General features: G+C 53.0%; 1 protein-coding gene across 3 annotated transcripts in view; it reads right to left on the bottom strand.

The window, feature by feature from the left end:
• Positions 1-6,914: 6,914 nt before the first annotated feature.
• The window catches only part of SLC13A3 (solute carrier family 13 member 3), a 74,722-nt gene continuing 61,275 nt past the window's right edge, over positions 6,915-20,361 (bottom strand). For all 3 annotated transcript variants that reach the window (XM_045444377.1, XM_045444378.1, XM_045444379.1), the window contains 4 exons: positions 19,942-20,054; positions 13,166-13,327; positions 10,080-10,217; positions 6,915-7,276 (listed from right to left, as the gene is read on the bottom strand). In XM_045444377.1, coding sequence (XP_045300333.1) covers positions 7,100-7,276; positions 10,080-10,217; positions 13,166-13,327; positions 19,942-20,054 — 590 coding nt within the window. In that variant the 3' untranslated portion in view covers positions 6,915-7,099. The remainder of the gene's footprint in view (positions 7,277-10,079; positions 10,218-13,165; positions 13,328-19,941; positions 20,055-20,361) is intronic.

The raw sequence follows: 20,361 nt of genomic DNA, 5'->3' as shown, positions 1-20,361 counted from the left end.
TGGGCTGTCCTGAGAGCCAGTCCTTGCCGGGAAGCAGATACTTCGCCCCCCCCAGCGTCTTTGTCCTCCATCACTGCCAGCAGGCTGCCTCCTCCAGGGAGGCCTCCCCTGCGCCCCCAGGCCTCCACCCCCACGGGATGGGCCAGTGAAGCCGTATTCCAGACTCCCCCACATTTTCCTTTATAAGGACACGTTGCCTCGGGCCGCTTGCTCAGGTCTGAAGGGGGCTGTTCTGTGGCCCGGATAGGGGAAGTGACATTCTCATAGTCACACAAGTGAACGAGACACCTGTGGCCCTCGGAGGGCCTGACACCCTTCCCAGACCACAAGCCCCTCCAGGGAATCAGGCCGGGCACCAAACACGGAAGGCACAGAGCAGGAAACACACGCACGCGCGGAGGCCAGCCAGCTAAGGGGCAGAGCAGAACACATGCAAACAGCAGTGAGCTGCCGCGTGTAGACCCTTTCGGAAAGGACAGCTTCTACCCTGCTCCGGTCCCTTGAACAAAGGTCCCACGTTACCAGATTTCCCACTGTTTCCAAAGATGCCCGTCGTTCCCATTTTGGGCGTAAAAGTCTCCAAGTTTTTCAAGCCAGCATTAAAAAAAGAAAAAGAAAAGACCGCTGTGCGGACCGACCTCAACAGGTCCGTGGGCCGACGCCAGCAAGAGGGCTCCCGACTCACAACCTCTGCAGAAAGCCTCCGTGGGGCTGACGTAGGGAGCCGTCTGACGGTCCCTCGGAACTGCAGGGGCCCCGGGCTGACGGTAGGCGGTCTGCACTTGAATGCCAGCTTTGCACTTCCTGTGCTGTGCGACCTGGGACAAGAAAACTGTCCTTCTCTGAACTTGTGTGGACGCTGCTCTCGCGAGACTACTCCTACCTACTTCTTAGGATTCTTTGAGGATTCAATGAAATAATGTAGGCAGAGCACCCAGGGCATAACAGCCAAATACTCCTGCCCTGCTTTCTCAGACCTGGGCTGACAGCTCGGCCTCCGCGAGCCCCAGGCTGCTCAGACCTCACTGATAATACAGGCCTCTGTGATGCCCACAAGTCGGATCCCTAGCCTGGGTCCCCCTCGCGCAGGAAATTTCAGGGCATCGTGCTGGTCCGAGGGGAGCCATCCCGGAAGGCCCCGGCATTCGCCCAGTTTGTGTGCTGAGACCGGACAGCCGATCGGTTAAAGGACCACGTTGACCGTTTCCTGAAGGCCTCCGAGGAATGCGTAAGATCTGGGAGTTCGGCGGTGCAGCGGGGGAAGGGGCAGAAGATATTTTTGGCTCTTCTCAGCACATGGAGGCAGTCACTTCTGCCTCTGTCAAGCTGGCCTGGCTCCAAATCCCACATCCAGAAGTGTCTTCTGAATCATCAAAAATAGAATCAGCTTTGTTGGGGGAATTTCTGGGTAGAAGATTCAGAACCATAAGACAGAACAGGAAGAGGAAGTGGTGAGCCCTTACGTCCACAATCAGAATCAGTAGTCCATGGGACACGGGAGTCGTTGAGTTGTACAGCCTGTGGGCATAGAATATTGCCCCCACCCCCTCGGTCTGAGAATGTGGGGAGGTGGCTAAAGTCTTACCAAATAGATAATAGTATCCAACAGAAACAGAATGTGGGCCGAGTATATAATTAGACATTTTCTAGTAGCCACATAAAAAACTGAAATTTACTTTGATCAGATGTTTTATTCAACCTAATGTATCCCAAATAGTATCCTCTCGAAATGTAATCAGTATAACATTTATGAAGGAGATATATTATCTTCCTTTTTTGTACTCTGTTTTAAAAACCTGTGTTTTTATTTTAAAAAATTTTTAAAAATGTTTATTTATTTTTGAGAGAGAGAGAGAGAGAGAGAGAGAGAGAGAATACAAGTGGGGGAGGGGCAGAGAGAGACAGAAGGAGACACAGAATCCAAAATAGGCTCTCGGCTCTGTGCTGACAGAGCAGTGAGCCCGATGCAGGGCTCGAACCCACGAACCATGAGATCATGACCCGGGCCTGAGTCAGACACTTAACTGACTGAGCCACCCAGGCCTCCTAAAAAACTCTGTTTTAAAGTGAAGAGAGTCTTGGGGCACCCGGGTGGCTCAGTTGGTTAAGCATCCATTTTTGGCTCAGGTCATGGTCTCATGGTTCGTGAGTTCGAGCCCCGCGTCGGGCTCTGTGCTGACAGCTCAGAGCCTGGAGGCTGCTTCACATTCTGTGTCTCCCTCTCTCTCTGCCTCTCCCCCACTCTCAGTCTGTCTCTCTCTCTCAAAAATAAATGATAAACATCAAAAAATTTAAAAATAAATAAATAAAATGAAGAGAGTCTTGGGGCACCTGGGTGGATCATTCGGTTGAGCGTCTGACTTTGGCTCAGGTCATGATCTTACCGTCCATGGATTCGAGCGCCGTGTTGGGCTCTGTGCTGACAGCTCAGAGCCTGGAGCCTGCTTTGGATTTTGTGTCTCCCTCTCTCTCTGCTCCTCCCCTGCTCGTGCTCTCTCTCTCTCTCTCTCTCAAAAATAAATAAAGGTCTAAAAAATTTAAAAAAAAATTAAAATGAAGAGAGTCAGCCTAAGACATTAAGGAGGGGTGGGGACTGTGGCAAACAAGAGAGTTTACCCTCCAACTTGAGTTTTCCCACCACCACTACTCAACTCCTGTTGCCAGGTAGCAATAGGGTCCCATGTTGCCAGACCTTCTGACATTTTCTTTTCTAAGAGCAGCACAAAACTAGGTTCTAACGTGACATTTTCTGAGTTTAAAATATTAGCAATCAATTAATAGTTTAAAACTCACGAGAGGGGGCAAGAGACCCTGACTATGGGCTGGAGGCAGACCCAGGGACCGCTAGATTACGAGCTCCGATTTGGTCTAAACCTTCCGTGCCATGTTTTCCAGACACAGTCTCCGCTCTCCTCCCTGCCCTGATCCCTGGAGCTCCACCTGGATGGGCTGCCTCCGAGGGCCCTCCCGCATTCTGGCTTCCGTAGGTGTGATGGTGAGATTTCTGTGTCCACGTGGCTGGGCCACAGCATCCAGCTATTTGGTCAAACGTTATTCTAGCTGTTTCTGTGAGGGACTTTTTGGATGAGATTTATGTTTAGATCAATGGAGTCTGAATAAATCAGACTGCCCCTTCCTAATGGGGTGGGCCTCGTCCAATCAGGTGAAGGTCTGAGTAGAACAAAAGACTGACTTCCCCTGAGCGAGAGGGAATTCTGCCAGCGGATTGCCTTTGGACTCCTTCCTGGATATACATATATCCATATGTATACATATAGATCCATATGTATACATATAGATCCATATCTATACATATAGATGCATCCTGTTGGTTCTGCTTTCTCTGGAGAACCCCGACGGATACAGCTGGGTTGGTCATGGGGAGCACCAGTGGGAGAGCTGAGGGTGGCTGAAGTGAAAGATCCGAGGCAGTGTCCCCCTTTCAGAGTCGTCTTGGGCCGTATGTGTCCCAGGAGTAAAGGAGCCACCCCCTCTCCCTCACCCCTCTCCCACCACCGAGGATCTGCACTTCCCCTCATGGTTTCCATGTCCTCTGCCCACACCCTGTAACTAGACCCGTTCCTAAGCTATCCTCAGATTAGCTAGTTTATATATTTCCTTTCAAGACCCTGACTACGCACTCTTTATCTCTCAGATGAGGAACCCCAAGCCCAAAGCATAAAGGACATCCTCAGGGTCACACAGCTTGTCGCGTGTAGAGCCAGGAGCCCAAAGTGGCTCATTGAACCCCTCATCTGGTGGCTTTTATTCGCCTTGTTTTCCATTTGACGTCACCACTTCCGTTCTCCTGCCCACCCGACTCTCTAATTTCTTGATATACGCACCAGAATACGCGCGTGTCTATCCAGTCCTTCCACGTACCCGTTGTTCATCACTTCTGCGGGCTGTCGTGCTTTCCACGGTGTGCTTCCCCGTATTTTACTTAAATACTGCCACCCCCATGGTGGTCATCTAGGTGGCCTCCAGCTCCTGGGTTCCTCAAACGGCGGCGCCCAAACATCCTCCTACATTGTCCCCGTAGGAACCGTGGGATGATTTTGCCGGGACACGAACCCAGAAGGAGGAAAACCGGGCCACAGGGAACGCAGGTAACAAATTCCCCCTAATTACTGCCCCGTTGCTTGCCAGGCTGCGGGTGAGGGGTTATCGTCGCCCCCGCGGGACGGGAGGGCGTCTGTTTTCCTTCTGTTTCACTATCACGTATCGTTCCCTTTCCTGGTTCCCACTGGTGGGATTGGCATCTTGGTTGAACTTGCATTTATCTGATCGCAAATGGGTTCGAGCATCTCTTTACCAAGCTCTGGCCATCTCGACGCCCTGCTTCAGAACGGCACAGCCGTATCTCTCCCTGCTCTGGGTGTCAGGGCAGGCGTCTTCCAAAGACAGCGGCCAAGCCTCTTCCCCTCTCTGTACGTGGATACCACTCCTCCCATGAAGGCTGGGACCTGTTCCCCTCCCCTTGAACCAGGTAACCCTTGGCTTGCTTTGACCAATAGAATGTGGCAGAATTGAGCTCTTCGATTCGCGAGCCCGGCCCGTAAGGGGCTGTGTAGCTACTGCTTTTGCCTTCTGAGAAGCCCACCGTCAGGTTCAGAGGTCTGGGCTAGACTCCTGGAGAAGCCACATGACCCCGGAGGTTCCGTGGTCATCGTGGACATTCAAGGTCCAGCTAAACTCCCCGCTGAGTTGCCCTGGACACCCCATCTGGAGCAGAGACGAAACCGTCCCTGCAGATCTCTGTCTAAATGCAGAAACATAAGCCAACAAGCTGCTGTGTTCTGGGGCCTGAGTTTTGGGGTGGTTTGTTAATGCAGCCAGTTAACTAAAACAGATGTTTTGTTTTGTATTTGCTCTTTCCGACACCTGTTGCATTCCGGACGCGAGTCTCATGTGTATTTCCAATGACTCTGCACCCCTCCTGCGGCCCACCTTCCTCCCATGACTCCTGGTCTCAGGCCAATGCCACCTCCTCAGAGAAGTCCTCCCTGAGCACCCCCGGCTGAAGTAGCTTCTGAGTCACTTGGTCACATTGTCCTGTTTCATTTTCTTCTTACCCCGCCTCATGACCCAGAGTGATTTTATCTGTTTACCTGCCCACTGCCTGTCTCCTTAGCTAGAATGTAAGTTCCATGTGGATGGGGACAGTGAAGGAGCCCATAATCAGGTTTTACATAAATATTGTTGAATGAATGAGTGGAAGAAGGAGTGAACAAAGAAATGAATAGAGCAGACCTCAGATCGGAGGCCGAGATTGCTGGCTCATAAATTGTGGTACAGATTCATTTATCAAATATTTACTGAGCACCTATTATGTGCCAGAAACCATTCTAGATACCAGAGTTACGGCACTCAACAAAATAAAGTTTGTATTCTGATAGGCTGATATTCTAGAAAATACACAATACGGTGTCTTGACTAAACACGACGAAGAAAAATACAGCAGAGTAAGGAGCTGGAGAGTAATGAGGGCAAGATTTTAGACTAGATGGTTAGTGAAGCTTCTCCGGGGAGGTGACATTTGGGCAGAGGCCTGAATAAAGTGAGGAAACAAGCACATATGTGGAAGCAAAGTGTTCTTGGCAGGGGCGGGGGGGGGGGGGGCGGGGGGGGTGTGTGGAAGCATGTGTAAAGGCCCCGGGGCAGGACAGTTGAAGCATGTGGTTAGAGTGGAGGGGGAAGGGCAATAAGGAAGTTAAGTCAGGGAGGTCAATTCTGTGGAACTCCCAGCTCAGGAGTTTGTGGCTTTAAAACTTTCCTATGTCCACAAAGCAAATAACCTCTAGGTCCACTGTTGATTCACATTCTTTATTTTATAGCGTTTTTCAATCAGGATTCGAAATCACAATTCATCAGGTTACAGGTCCCATGGGTTTCTCCCATCCCCTGTTCTCCAGGAGAGCAGCCTCCAACCCCCATGGGCTGTAACTGTGGCTAAATACTAAAGTGCTCACGTGGGAGGAGATGGAGGATCGCATTCTCCAACTTGGAGGCCTCTCCTCTCTCCCTCCTGCTCCCAGGGAAACATCTGTGACTCACTCGTACCGTACTGAGATCAGTCTCTGGGTGCTGCCTTCCCAGCCCACGCTGCCCAGAGAACCTCAGCCCTCAGATGCGTAGGAAGGGGAGACATAAGGCTTCTGGACCCCTTCCTGGCACCTTTGCTGGAGCCAGGCTAACGCTGGGCCGCTCCTTCCACTTTCTGAGCACCCACGGGACCTAATACGGTGCTGTTCGCGGGGGATGCCCAGACGTTTCTGCTGGAAACAGGGAGGGATCCCATCTTCTAGGACAGCTCCCACCAGCCACTGGCTCAGGGGAGTCTCCCTTGACCTCATCTGGAGAAGAGGGTTACGATATTTTGCCTGCCTGAGAAATTTCACCCTGGCCTCTTACGAGGCTCCAATCTATCTTCTGACTTTTTTTTTTTTTTTTTTTTCTCATCTCTGAAATACGTGGCCTTGGCTCATTAAACACGCTTACCCCCTGGGGTGTGGGTGGGGAGGTAAAGACCCGCTGCTGGAACGAGGAAGGGCTGATGGCCTCAAAGGCCCTCAAAGGACGGGAGTCCTTGCTGGAAGAACCTTGGGCCACTCGTGAGACATTGGGGCCCAGGCTTGGCCTGACCCCAGAATTACGGTCAAACTGACTCGATTAAACAGGAAAATCCCGAACAGGGTGGGTAGAGGCGTCAGCTGGGATTTCTAGAACTCTCCTGGCGCGCTCAGGCGCACGGAGGAGCAGCAGGGAGGCTTTGCACAGCCTCCACCTCCTCAGGAAGTCATCTGTCCCTCCCCCCCCGTCTCCAGGGACTGGAAATAACCCTAGCTCCCATCTTTACATGGCGAGATGCTCTCTCCAGAGTGAAACCTAAAGCAGGCAGTGGGGGATGTCAGTTGTGCCCATGCGATTCGGTGGCCCCCGTTTCCAACTGTTTAAGACAAACACCATTCCAGATTGCTGAAATAAGGCTCCTTTGCATCCTAGCCACAGAACAGCTCAGAGAGCTTGTTTCCTAGCAGCGGGTGATGGCCAAAGCCTTCTGGGAGGGCCCAGCCCAAAGAGAGTCCCGGAGCGGGGCTCAAAGGGTCCGAAATGTGTCGTTGGGCAAGGCGGACGGCAGTGATGTGATGTTGGCTGAGTGGATGTCGGCCCAATCCGGAAAGGTGCCCAGCTGGAAGATGGTCTGTGCCCAAGTATTCATGGCCAAGCTGAGCAGCAGGACGCCTATCAGGTTCATCAGGAGGCCTGTCCGCACCTGAAACGGAGCCCAGAGTAAGGAAGGGGTCATCGTACGGATGGGAAAACCCACACTCAGAGTCAAGGAAGTCATTCACTCAAGGTCTCCCAGCCCGGAAGCGATGGTTCCAGGACACGAGGCCGGTGGATGCCCACAACCCTCCCATCTTTACATGACCCTGGGCTGTCCCTCAAAGAGCTGCAAATGTCCCCAGCCCTCGAGTGGTTTCTAGGTGTCCGGTACTCTGTCACACAGATGTGTCCCTTAACCCTGAAAGCAACCCTTCGCAGGTGATTATTATTATTATTTCCACTTTACAGAAGAGGAAACTGAGGCTCAGAGAAGTTGGCTTACCCACGTCACACAGCTTGAAAATGATCTGGTTTGACCAGTAACACACACGCGCACACACGCACACACACACATGCACTCATACACACTACACGTCTACTTAAGGCTATACTTACTTGTTGCGAAGGTTTGTCTGATGGAAGTTTTGACCTTTTTAAGAAGCTAAAACAACCTGCTAGAATAAGTTTGCTTCTTCCCCGGGGCCAACCTCCTGGGCCATTCAGTCCAGCCTGGGGCTGAAAATCCCTGTTTCTCATCGGGGTTTTCTGATGTTCCATCTTGGCCTTGCCCAGCTGTGAACTGCACGGTAAGCAAGTGACTCCCTTTTCGATCCCCTTTGGGACCTTTTCCTCACAGAGAAGGTCTCCCTCGGGTGTGCTTCATGCCCTTAACGCTCTCTCTTCCTCGCCAATGGCCCTCTTTGACAAGGAGGGGTTCAGAACCTTCTCCAGGGCAATTGCTGTCGGAGCAAAAGTAATTATTTTGCTTTCTTTGGTCTGCGTTTATTTTTAGACTTCCCTTCTGTGGCATACGTTACCAGTTTTCCAGGTACAGACTGCAGTGGAAACTCTTCTTTTCAAATACTCTTAAGTTTTTTTTTTTTAAATGTAAGTTGATTAAAATTGTTAAGTAAACATTGCCACGGATGGTTCGCGGAAAGGGCATCAAGTCGTGAAGGGCGTATGCCAAGCAACAAGGTCGAACTGTGTCGTGCTATCCTGCCTTTGCTCTTGGGGGTACCTTCAAACCCTGGCAACTTTGGAGGATTGGAAGGGGACAGGCCTAAGCGTTGGGGCGGCCAGGAGGAGGGCTGCGCTCCTGGGAGCCTGCCTCAAAATGCCTGCTTAGTCCCACATTCGTTACGTCAACTGCCTACATCATCACTGTCTGGACCCAAGCCTCCAGAGCCAGCGCCTCTCTGTGCCTCCTTGTGCCCCTCGGCATCTTTCTGTCCCTCTCCGTGCTCTCGGCAGGCCTCTACCTCTCGGAGCCTCTCCATTTCTCTCGTGTCTCTTTGTTCCCAGGATGGGCGTCACATCTCCATTTCTGCCTTCCCTAAGCAGCCTCCCTTTCCACACCAGCCCCCAGCCCCCAGCAGTCCACTCCACCCAGCAAGCCAAAGCCATCTCGGAGGGGCACGAGTGAAACCACAGCCCTGTGACATCGGAGACAGCTGAAGGGACTCCACTCTAGAAAGTCACCATCTCTGCTGTTTTTCTGCCAGGCTCCGTATCCTCATGTTCCGGATTCTGCCTCTGAATAAGCCAAGAAGCTCTTTTCCCACCTCGAGGGGGAAGCAAGAAAGTGAATCATTCTCTGTTTTGTCCTAGGCCCCGAACACCTGATAACACCGAAGGGCCAGATCCCAAACACGTACCCTTACCTTCGGGGATTCATGGAATCATTCCTCTTGCTCACCGGACTCTCTCTCTGATTGGACCTAGCGGGTTCTTAAAGGAACACACGCGTTCCCTAGACCCTTTTCCAGTATAAACCCCTAACCCCGAGCAACGAGGAGACTCATTTTTCTCTCCATTCTGAGGGTCTCCCAGACACTCTGTCCATTATTCTCTGTCTCTCATACTCTTCAGTAAACTCTGTTTTCACTGTCCCTGGCTCACATTTGATTTCGGTCCTGCGTGAAGCCAAGGACCCTTTTGGCTGGCCCTGTGGGACCCTCCCCTGGGCTCTCAGACCCAGCCTTGCCCTGCTTAAATCCCTTGAAGGTCCTCCCACTGTGCGCTGAATAATATCTTAAGTCTGTGCGCCTTACATGCTGTGCACCGACCTCCCCTCCCGGGCCTCTGGTCTCATCTTCCCAATTCCAGGCACACCAGCCTCCTCCTTCTCTCTGTTTGCTCTGTGACCTCTTTCTGTCTCTCACTCTTGTCCACCCCCTTTCTCTCTCCCTCCCCAGCTCCTGCTGGGGTATCTGCGCCTGGAGAGCCTGGACTGGGAACACCACCCTCTTCAGTTACACCAGCTTTGGATTTGCATTCCCTGAGTGCCCCAGGCAGCCAGGGGAAGCAGCAGGGGAGGCAGGGGCGGGAGGGAGGAGAGGGTTCAGCAGGGGAGCGAGGGGAGAGGGAACAGGTCTCCCCACTGCTGCTACCCCAGTTCCTCCCTCCTAAAGATTCCAGGCACAGAGCAGCCGGAGGAACAAGTAAGAAAAGAGAGCAGTGCCCAGAGAGGGGAGGAAGTCCCTTGTCCCTGAAGCAGACCCTGGAAAGTCATCACGAAGGCCATTGCCTGAAATTGTCCAAGCACGAGAATCATCCCAGAGTGTCTGGTAAAGCGGATCCCCCTGGTCCGGCTCCGAATGACTTATTCAGAAACTGGGGTTTGGTAAAGTGGGACCAGGGGTCCCGCCCAGACGTCTCACCCGGCACCTGCTGTCCACCCCCCCCCCCCCCCCCCCCCCCCCCCCCCCCCCCGTCTCGGGCCTCTGTCGGGACGCGCCAGGACTCACCATGTCTTTGACCAGCAAGTGTCCGGAGGCGAAGGCAATCGAGTTGGGGGGCGTCGAGACCGGGAGCATGAAGGCATAAGAGCAGCTGACTGTGCCGGGGACCATCAAGTAGAGGGGGTGCACCCTCAGGCGGATGGCCTGGACCGAGGCAGGGGCGGGGGCGGTGACCCCGGCAGGGAAAGAGAGAGAAGCGACGACAACCGATGGAGGCGGCTGAAAGCCACAACAGGTAAGACACGGAAAGAGACGCACAGGGACGCATAGACGGAGACTGGCAGAGAACAGTGGCAGCAGACGAGAAGACAGGTTGGGAGACGACACAAGGAGAGATACAGCCAGAAACGCAGATCCACAGGCAACAGGAGAGACAGACAAGAAGAGAACCCAAATCAAAGGACACATGGGGAGGACATTCCCCAGGTTAGTGACATCCTGGGGCCACACTGCAGGTTCACTGGGGAGGATGGGCTGGGGAGATTTATCTAGAACACACCTTCTCCAGCCTGAGAGTGCAGCATCATACCCGGAGGGCTTGCTAAAACACGGCAGGGCGGCCCCACTTTGCCCAGAGTTTCTGATTCAGCAGGTCTGGGGTGGCCCCAAGAGCCTGCATTCGAAATGAGTTCCCTGCTGCCGCTGTGGGTCCAGAGAACCATGGCTCTAAAATATCAAGTCCTGGGGGCGCCTGGGCAGCTCAGTCGGTTGAGTGTCTGACTCTTGATTTCGGCTCAGGTCACGATCTCACAGGTTCATGAATTCGAGCCCCACGTCGGGCTCTGCACTGACAGTGTGGGGCCTGCTTGGGATTCTCTCTCTGCCCCCCCCCCCCCAATAAATAAATAAGCGTTTCCAATTTTTTTTAAAAAAATAGTAAAACAAAGTAACAAGTCCCCTGCCTGGTCCTTCCCTCGGCCAAACAGTCCACACCTTTACTTGGGGCCTCACCGGATTTCAAGGACACGTCTGTCGATGAGCATTTCCCGATTTCTAAGATTGTGTGAATCAAATGTGTCTGTGTGTTGACCTCGCTCAGTGGGCCACTGGTTCGTCACCTCCCCCAAATGACATATTCATCTACAATTCACGTGGGTTTCTTCTCTGCTATTGTATTTAAGATGGGACATTTTTGGCCCCTCTGGCAAATTTTTATAACCCAAAGCATATAACTTTTCTCAGAAAGTGCTAAATGCGTCCCCTGACACGTAAAACGTTTGGGTTTTGATGACAAGCAACATTTGGAAGCCTGTGTGATTTGCCAGTGTCTTCTCCAGCAAAAGTCGCCCCAACAGACCCGGCTGGGGCCCTGCTTCTCCTCCCCCCATCACCCTGAAGTGTCCCATCTCTCCCAATCATCTGCTCCCTCAGAGCCCGGTGAAGGGTGTGATTAAGTCCAATCACACGTGGCAAGGTTTGGGGACCCCCCCCTCCCCTCGCTACTGGCGGGAGTGAGAACGGCATGCCCACTTTGGAGGGCAGTTTGCCCACTTCTAACAAAAGTATACACGCACAAGCTCTCCGATCCAGGGATCTCATCCAGGAACGTATCTAGATGCACCCAAAGGCGCACAGACAAGGAAAGGTCCGGCAAACATTGCTGGACCACAGCAAAGGCCGGAAGCAAACCTACGTGACCATCACCGAAGATCTGAAATAAACCCGCTGCCATCCACTGGTAACAGAATATCCTCTATTCCCTGAAGAAGGATAAAGTACATCTCCGTGTGCTAAGGCAGTGCGAACTCCCTTACGAATTGAAATAAGCCGACAAAAGCCAAAAACACAGTGGCTCAGATAAGCGTGCCTGGTAGATCACTGTTCGCATACAAAGCCTGGAGTTGCAACACTGATTTAATCTGATCAATTTTGGATTCCATCGAGATAATCGTGCGCTAAAGCCTTCTCTAATCTATTTAAATACAGAACCCAGCCCATCGTTTCTAACGTTAATCAGTTTTGAAATTCCTAACATAGACTCTATTGGATGGTTGGTACGCGCCCAGATTTATTTTGCTATTTGCATCTCTGTTTACGTGTGAGATTGAGTCGTGACTACACCCCGCCCTCCCCCACCGCTCTGCTGTCCTTTGGTTTCAGCGGCTGCGTTTTGCCAACCTTATTCCTGGGTTGCACGGCTTTCTCTGTCTTTCCGTGCTCTGAAATAGTTTGAATAAGGTGGGAACGATCTGCCCTTTGACGGTCTGGAAGCTGTCACCCAGCTAACCCTCTGAGGACGGGCTGGTGATTTTTTAGGGCGGCGGTTCTCAACTGACGATGGTTTTGTCCCCCACCCCCGACCAGGGGACGCTTGGCAACGTCTGGAGACGTTTTTGATTGTCACGATTTAGGGGAAGCTCCTGGCCGGCACCTAGCAGGCGGCGGCCAGGGCTGCTGACCGTCCTACCGTGTCCAGGGCAGCCCCACACAACAGACAGCTCTTTGGCCCCAAATGTCAATAGTGCTGAGAAACCCTGCTCTAGAGGGAGGTTAGAACTGCGCCTACCATTAGAGTTTCTTCTGTGGTTATTTGCCTTACTCAGATCTTTCTACTTCGTCTGAATCCAAATTTGACAATTTCTGTTTTCCTAGAAACCTCTCCGAAGGAAGAAGTTGGGTGCACTTTTGAAAAGATTTACTCTGTGTATTTCTTAAAGAAAAAAAAAAATCAGGGGCGCCTGGGTGGCTCAGTCGGTTAAACGTCCGACTTCGGCTCAGGTCACGATCTCGCGGTCCGGGAGTTCGAGCCCCGCGTCGGGCTCTGGGCTGACGGCTCAGAGTCTGGAGCCTGCTTCGGATTCTGTGTCTCCCTCTCTCTCTGCCCCTCCCCCGCTCATGCTCTGTCTCTCTGTCTCAAAAACAAATAAACGTTAAAAAAAATTTTAAGAAAAAAAAGAAAAATCAGTATTAAAGAAAAATCAGGGTCTAACACGTTCATGCGGTTTAGAAGAGGGCGATGGCACCTGTAGCCCCCCATGGAGCTCCCAGTGGCAGGGGAGAGATTTCTGAAGCGCCCACCCTCCGCGCCCTCCCCCCCACTCCGCGCCCTCCCCCCCTCCGCTCCCTGCCCCCCCCCCCCCCAGGACTCTCACCAGCTCCGCCAGGACGGGCAGGAAGATGATGATAGTGGCCGTGTTGCTGGCAAACTCGGTGAAGAAGGCGACGACGACAGTGATGAGCAGCACGGCCAGCGGGGGCGGCACGTTCTCGAGGGGGTGCAGCTGCCCACCGATCCACGCCGATAGCCCCGACTCCTGTGGGGGCGGGGGGCCTCTGTTCAGAGCCGGCCCAGCCCCAGCTGCCACCCCCCGCCCCCCCCAGGGCTGGGCCCAGGAAGGTCGTTAGGACGGGCCACAGTGGTGACCATCAGTGCTACAGAATGGTCTCCAGGCTCTCTTCTGCTGACTTCTTCAGGAGTTACTCTACTCAGGGGTGTTCAGGTATTCAATCAAGTGAACCTTTACCACAGCCCTTTTCGCAACCCGGTATCCTCTGAGACCAACACGCTTCGGTGTTTTCAAAGGATCTTTACACGTTTTTTTTATGGTTAATAGAAAATGTACCGCTTTTTTCTCCTGCTGAGAAAAAATTAAACCAATCGTATGAGAAAAAAAAAAAAAAAGAAAAGAAAATTTACCGCTTCTCTAGAACTTAAAATTTCATAATGGATTCTAGAACACAGCATACTATTTTTTTTTATGTTTATTTTTGAGAGAGACAGAGAGAGAGGGAGAGAGAATGAGTGGGGGAGGGGCAGAGAGAGAGGGGGAGACAGAATCCCAAACAGGCTCCAGGCTCTGAGCGGTCAGCACAGAGCCTGACGCAGGGCTTGAACTCACAGACCAAGGAGATCATGACCTGAGCCGAAGTCAGACGCTTTAACCGACTGAGCCACCCAAGCACCCTATGTATTCACATAAATAAAATACTATACTATACTTGTCCCCAGAATTTGACCTAAAAGTTACCTTGAAGGAACGAATCATAAAGGCTTAAAGATATTTTTCTCTAGAAGAGACTGTAAAATTAACTTGCTTCTCTTACGTCTGTACCTCGGTGCTGGTTGTCTGATAGCCTAGAAATGATGGCGAGTGGCAGAGTCAAGGTCCCAGCCCTCCCCCGGCCCAGGGAACCGTGCAAGGAAAAAATGGGGCCACTGGTTTTTCCCAGAGGCCACTCCTAGGAGACTGGTGGCCGTGTGCGCGATTTAAGGGAGAGAGGCTGGAGAGAAGGAATATTAATGACTTGGATGAATGAGAAGCCAAAAGCTTCCCGGTGGCTGGGCCTCTGGGTGGCGGGCTTCCGGCCAAGGTCGCAGCCCCTACGGGTCCTTGGCTCAGCTTCTGCAGTCAGAGGGCGGTCCCGCAGGGGCAGCGGCAGAACCCCCTGCTTCCCGGGGTTCTCTTGGGGACTCCAAAGGGCTTCGCCTGCCCTTTCCCAGTCCCTTAGGTATCAAAGCTCTGTTTCCTTGGAAACGCACAGCCCCATGGTGTTCCAGGGGGAACCATGCAACAAGCAAGTTTGGAGGTTGTATACCCAGAGGATGAGGAGAAAGGGCTCTGGAATCAGAATGACCTTGTTCCCCACCTTAATCCTTTCTAGCTGTGCTGTCCCGGGCAAGCAACTTAACCTCTCTGTGCCTTAATTTTTTTAAATCTGTAAACGAGGGTGTAACAGCGCCTGTCCCAGAAGGTTACTGTTGGGACAAAAGGAGCTAATCTATAAAGTGGTTGGAAAATGCCTGGGCACCTGGTGAGGGCCCCACACGTGCCAGCTGTCATTAGTAGCTTCGAGTCACAAGGGGAAACACTCAGAAATTGCCCAGTGCGGTGGTTGTCAGACTGTGTTCCTTATGGCCCCCCAAAGATGTCAAGAGGTGCCTGACGCCGTGTTGCAGGATGGGAAGGGAGAGGCTTGGCCATCTCTAAGAGCCTCAGAAAACACACCAGGCTCAGCGGTTTGAATACAACTCTGTATAACAATTCCTAGGGAAAGAGGACCAGTGAATTTGATCCAGGGAAAGGAAAAAGAGAAGGCTTCCTGCACACGTGTGAACATTCAGACCACTGTGCTGCTTACAAGCTGTACGATGTTGGGCAGATCGATGAACATCTCTGTCCCTCGCTTTCTTCAAGAAGTTGGCGGTAAGGATCAGACAAAGATGCGCAAAACACGGTTCCTCTACATAGTAAGCCCTGGATAGGATTCATTACTATTTCTTTAATTCAACACGCACGTAATGTAGAGTTCACTCTGTGCGAGGCACTCGTCCAAAGACCGGGTTAATATTAGCTCATTTAATCCCCGTAACAGCTCCAAGAGGTAAGTGGTATAATTATCTCCATCTTACAACTGAGGAAACTGAGGCACACAGAGGTGGTAACTTGCCTGAATAAGTGAAGTAATTTGCCCTAGGGCTGGAATTTTGAGCCAGGACCCTAGCACTCTCTTCAACAGGCTACCTCTCCGATGACATGATAATGCCAGTCAGTCGTCCGTCTGTCATCATTATCCTCATCACCATGGCCATCATCATCGAGGTGACTCTCCAGCAGAAAATGAGGGGCAGGGAGCATAAACACATTTCTGCTTGCCTACAGGGTTTGCTCCACTCTGACTTACTCTCAAGCTCCTAGAACCTCAATGTATTTGTAGATAAGTTTATTCGGGTGGAGATTAAATGAGATATGCTTAAAGGTGCCAGAGGAAGACCAATTTTCAATTCACGAGATGGTAAAACTGTACTCACAATTCAAGGACGAGGGCTGAAGGTGGCCCTGGTCTCAGCACCTGGTATGTATCAGCCCTGTGCACTTTCCACACATCATATCGGCAGTGCTAAAAACAGCCCATTTTACGGGCCATGTCCAACAAATATTTATTTATTTATTTATTTATTTTTTTTTTTTTAATTTTTTTTTTCAACGTTTATTTATTTTGGGGACAGAGAGAGACAGAGCATGAACGGGGGAGGGGCAGAGAGAGAGGGAGACACAGAATCCGAAACAGGCTCCAGGCTCTGAGCCATCAGCCCAGAGCCTGACGCGGGGCTCGAACTCACGGACCGCGAGATCGTGACCTGGCTGAAGTCGGACGCTTAACCGACTGCGCCACCCAGGCGCCCCCCAACAAATATTTATTGCGCGTGTTATGTACCAGGACTCTCCTGGATGCTGGAACAGTAGTGAATGACACATATATGATCCCTGCCCTCATGGCGCTTACGTTCTAGTAAGGGAGACACCCACCGAGAAATGAACAGGGCAATTTGGGGGAAGGGAATAAGGAAGGAGATAAGTGGGGTGGTAACAGGGAGAGGGATTATAGGCGAGGCTGCTTTAGAGATGGTGCCAGGGAGGGCCTCTGAGTTGGTGACCTTGGAAATGACCTGAAGGGCCAGGACTCAGAGATCTCAGGGAAGAGCATTAGGCAGAAAGAAAGCAGATGCAAAGGTCCAGGGGTGCAAATGAGTCTAGGGTAGCTGAGGAGCATCGAGGGGCCAGTGGGACTGGAGGGGAGCCAATCAGGGGACAGAGGCAGGAGCCGACGACAGGGAGGTAGGCAGGGGCCAGGCCATGCTGGGCCTTGTGTGTAGGCCCAGGAAGCCTTCAGACTAGAGTCTGAATATATCGGGAGTAACGGGCAGTTTTTACAGCGGGAGAGAATCGTAGTGAGGACACTGAGCGGGTTTAAGTGAGTTGCTCAAGCTCAAAGCGAGCACCGGGATCTGCTTCCAGCCCTTCTGAACCAGTACTTGGGGGTCCACACACCCAGGCTCACCCTGGACCCCGTCCGAGGACCTGTAAGCCCCAGGAGGCCTGGCTGTGGCCTGGCGAGAGTACCGGGCAGGGGCCGAGAAGCGGGATGTGCCATGAGCGCTCTGGTCCCGCCTGGGGCAGGCCGCGCGGGTCTGGGCAGGGGATGGTACCAGCCGGGGTTGGGGGAAGCGGGCAGCTGCCACACAGAGGCCTTGTTGAACAGAAACCCCGGCGACCGCCCAGGGCCGGGCCAGGAGCCCGACTGACCTCCCAGATGGCCAGTGGCCCCGCGGCCCAGCCCCCACTGAGAGCGGGGCTTTTCCCACCACATCCCAAGCTCAGAGGAGCCTCTGGGGTAGAGGACCGTCTCCTCTGCCCCCTGCCTCAGCGTCAGACAGGGTTCACGTCCTCTCGACACATGGCACCACGTCCGCCGAGTTGCTCAGGCAAGAACCTCCACGCCATTTCCCCCTTTTCTCCCACATTCGGTCATCATAACCAACTGCGTCGGCCACGATCTGAGGTCTCCACGGGCATCGACTCATCCAATAACTGTCACAAGTCTGTGGCACGGCGCCATTATTATTCCCATTTTACAGATGAGGAAACTGAAACACGCAGCTGAGGTACAAGACCTGCAACCCCCCCCCCCCCCCCCCCCCCCCCCCCAGGTAGTCTGGTTCGAAAGCCCGGGCCTTTTCCCATTGCACTGCATGGCCTCTTTGGGACCCGGATAACAGGCCACTTCCTCCGGGAAGCCTTCCCTGATACATGCCCAGGAGGAGGCAGTGGTGAGAAAAGTCAAGACAGACAGGAGTTCAAATCCCAGCTATGCTATGCTACCTACGAGCTGTGTTACCTAGGATCGATCAGTTAACCTCTCTGGTCCTCAGGATTCCTGAAATGGAGACAAAAACAGTACTTTTGCTCAACCATCCATTTGCTCCTTTTGAAGTCTATACTATTGTATTTGTGTGTGTTATGTGTTGGGAAAAAATGAGTAAAATAAATCTACGTGTCATAAAAAGGAGAACCTGAGCGGGCCACTCAGCTGACCTTTGGTGAAACCCTTGTGGGTGACGGATTAGCACTCCGGACTCCGGAGGCCCCGGGGGCCCCAGCACTGTCTCGGGCCTGGGAGTCGTCTTGCCCAAGGTCACAGTCAGTCCTGGGGCTGCTCACCGGCGCAGACTGATGGAGGGATGCCGGGATCTGACCGGGCAGCCTCAGACCAATCGGGGCATCTCTGAAGGGCCAGCTCAGCTCCGTGCTCCCTGTGGGGTTGGCGGGGGCGTCGTGGGGCACCGCCCCCCCGCCCTCTCCTGCTTCCTTCCTCCCCCTTCCACAGAGGGGGGCGCCTCAAGGGCCCAAGCTGATGCCCCTGTTGACGCATGTCCATCCCAGAGTCTGCTCCTTGGGACCCCCGCCCACGATAGCCACAGAATGAGGATTCCGAGAGAACGCACGGGGAGTTCTCGCACACGTCTGCTCTGGGTCACGTCCTACAACCCCGAAGAGGAAGAACTTCCATCCAATTCATAGATGAGAAAACCGGCGCCCAGAGAGGTTTAGCAACTTGCCCAAAGCACCACAGCGCAGAGTGGGAGAGCCGGGATTGGGATCCAGACACTTGCATTCTCACGCGGAGGCTTCTTACTAGCACATACCTTACGGATGTCTTCTATGCATCACTGTTTGCAACTGGAAATTAAAATTGAGTGAAAGGAAGAAAACAAGGGGCGCCTGGGTGGCTCAGTCGGTTGGGCGTCCGATTTCGGCTCAGGTCATGATCTCACACTCCGTGGGTTCGAGCCCCGCGTCAGGCTCTGGGCGGACAGCTCAGAGCCCGGAGCCTGCTTTGGATTCTTTGTCTCCCCCTCTCTCTGCCCCTCCCCTGCTCATGCTCTGTCTCTCTCTGTCTCAAAATAAATAAAACCATTAAAAAGAACTTTTTAAAGAAAGAAAGCAATCCGAGAGGCAATTTCAGGTTTCCTTCATCTGAATTTCAGATTAACCCTTAATTGGTTGTGGGTTTAAATGCCTCGGCGGACAAGGAGAGATGCAGGGGTGGGTTCCAGGACCGTGAGCTGGGGGTTCAAATCCCGGCTCCAACAATCTCCCGGGTGCATGAACATTGGCAAGCTATTTAGCCTCCAGTTACCTCGGTTCCCTCATCTTTGAAATGGGGACAAGCGATCCTTCTACTTCAGGGGTGTTGATGAAGGTTAGAGGAGTCCATTATTTGCAAAGCGCTTCAGGTGGAACCTGTTCTTGGGAAGTTCTTCAAAACGAGCCATGAGGAGGCGGGACTCTGAAAGCAGCCTGCCTGGAGTTGGAACCCTCACTCTTGAGCCGAATGCAACTGTATGACCTTAAGAAAGCTGCTTAATTTTTCCGTGCCTCAGTTTCCCTACCTGTAAAATGGGAATACACGTTACCCACCCCCGAGGGTCAGCGTGAGCGTTTGATGAGACAACACTGAGGCGGCCCTTCCTGAAATTCTATGCTCCACTCACCCCGCTGCAGCCCCGGCTCCCAGAGCCCTCCAGAACAACATTCGTAATAACCCTAATTAATAGTAATGATATCTGACATTTCTACCACGGTGGTTAAGAGCGTAGGCTGGGGCACCAAACGACCCGGATTCTAATCCTGAGCGCATCGCTGTGTGACCTTAGGCAAGTTACTTTCCTTCTCTGTGCCTCGGTGTCTGAATCTATCGAACGGGGATAATAGGGGCATCGACCTCAGAGGCTTGTTGGGACGTTTAGATGCGTTCGGGTGTGTAAAGCACGTGGAGAAGGGCCGGGCCCAGGGCGAGCCCAAGACGATGTTACTCCTCTGCTCGCGGAACCCCTCAAGCCTGGGTAGTGGCCGTAGTCGTGCTCCTTGAGAATCCGGATCAGACCTTATCCCTCTTTTCCTGCACAGCTCCCAGCCCTGAGTGCGGCGCCGTGAGATAGGAGCCCCTGGTTGTCCCCGTCTGGTAAACGAGGGATCCGGTGGCCGCAGCGCCCGCGCAGCCCCCGGGCGCTCTGAGTCGGAGCCTGCAGCTGGGGCTACGACCTGCGCCCACCTCCCCAGGCCCGCAGCCCGCCTGCCGCTCTTACCTCGCAGCCTTTGGCCATGGCGAAGCCCCCTCCCAGGAGAAGGATGATGTTCCAGGGCACCGTGTCCTGGACCTTCTTCCACGTCAGCAAGGGCTCTGTCTCCGCGTTGGAAGCTGGGTGGAGAGAGGACACTCAGGCTGAAGAAGGGTCACCACCCCCTGCGGCCCCATCTTTGTGGGGGCACCGGTGGGGGGGGTCCCCAGGGAGCCACAGTCTGGCTCCAGCATCCGATTTGAGCTTTAGGGAAAAAACACCCCCCCCAGCATTATGAGGGGCATCTGCTCTATTCAGAAGGAAAATCATTGTCATGGCTCCCACGGCGTGAGAACCTCCTGGAACCGGGCACCCCACGTACATGCAGGACGTCCTTTCAATTTCCCCAACCCCCTTCTGGAGAAGTGCTGCTTTCATCCTCATTTA

Source organism: Leopardus geoffroyi, chromosome A3, assembly GCF_018350155.1.
Source record: "Leopardus geoffroyi isolate Oge1 chromosome A3, O.geoffroyi_Oge1_pat1.0, whole genome shotgun sequence".
In the NCBI taxonomy this organism is placed as follows: Eukaryota; Metazoa; Chordata; class Mammalia; order Carnivora; family Felidae; genus Leopardus; species Leopardus geoffroyi.
This window is presented reverse-complemented; position numbering and strand designations above follow the sequence as displayed.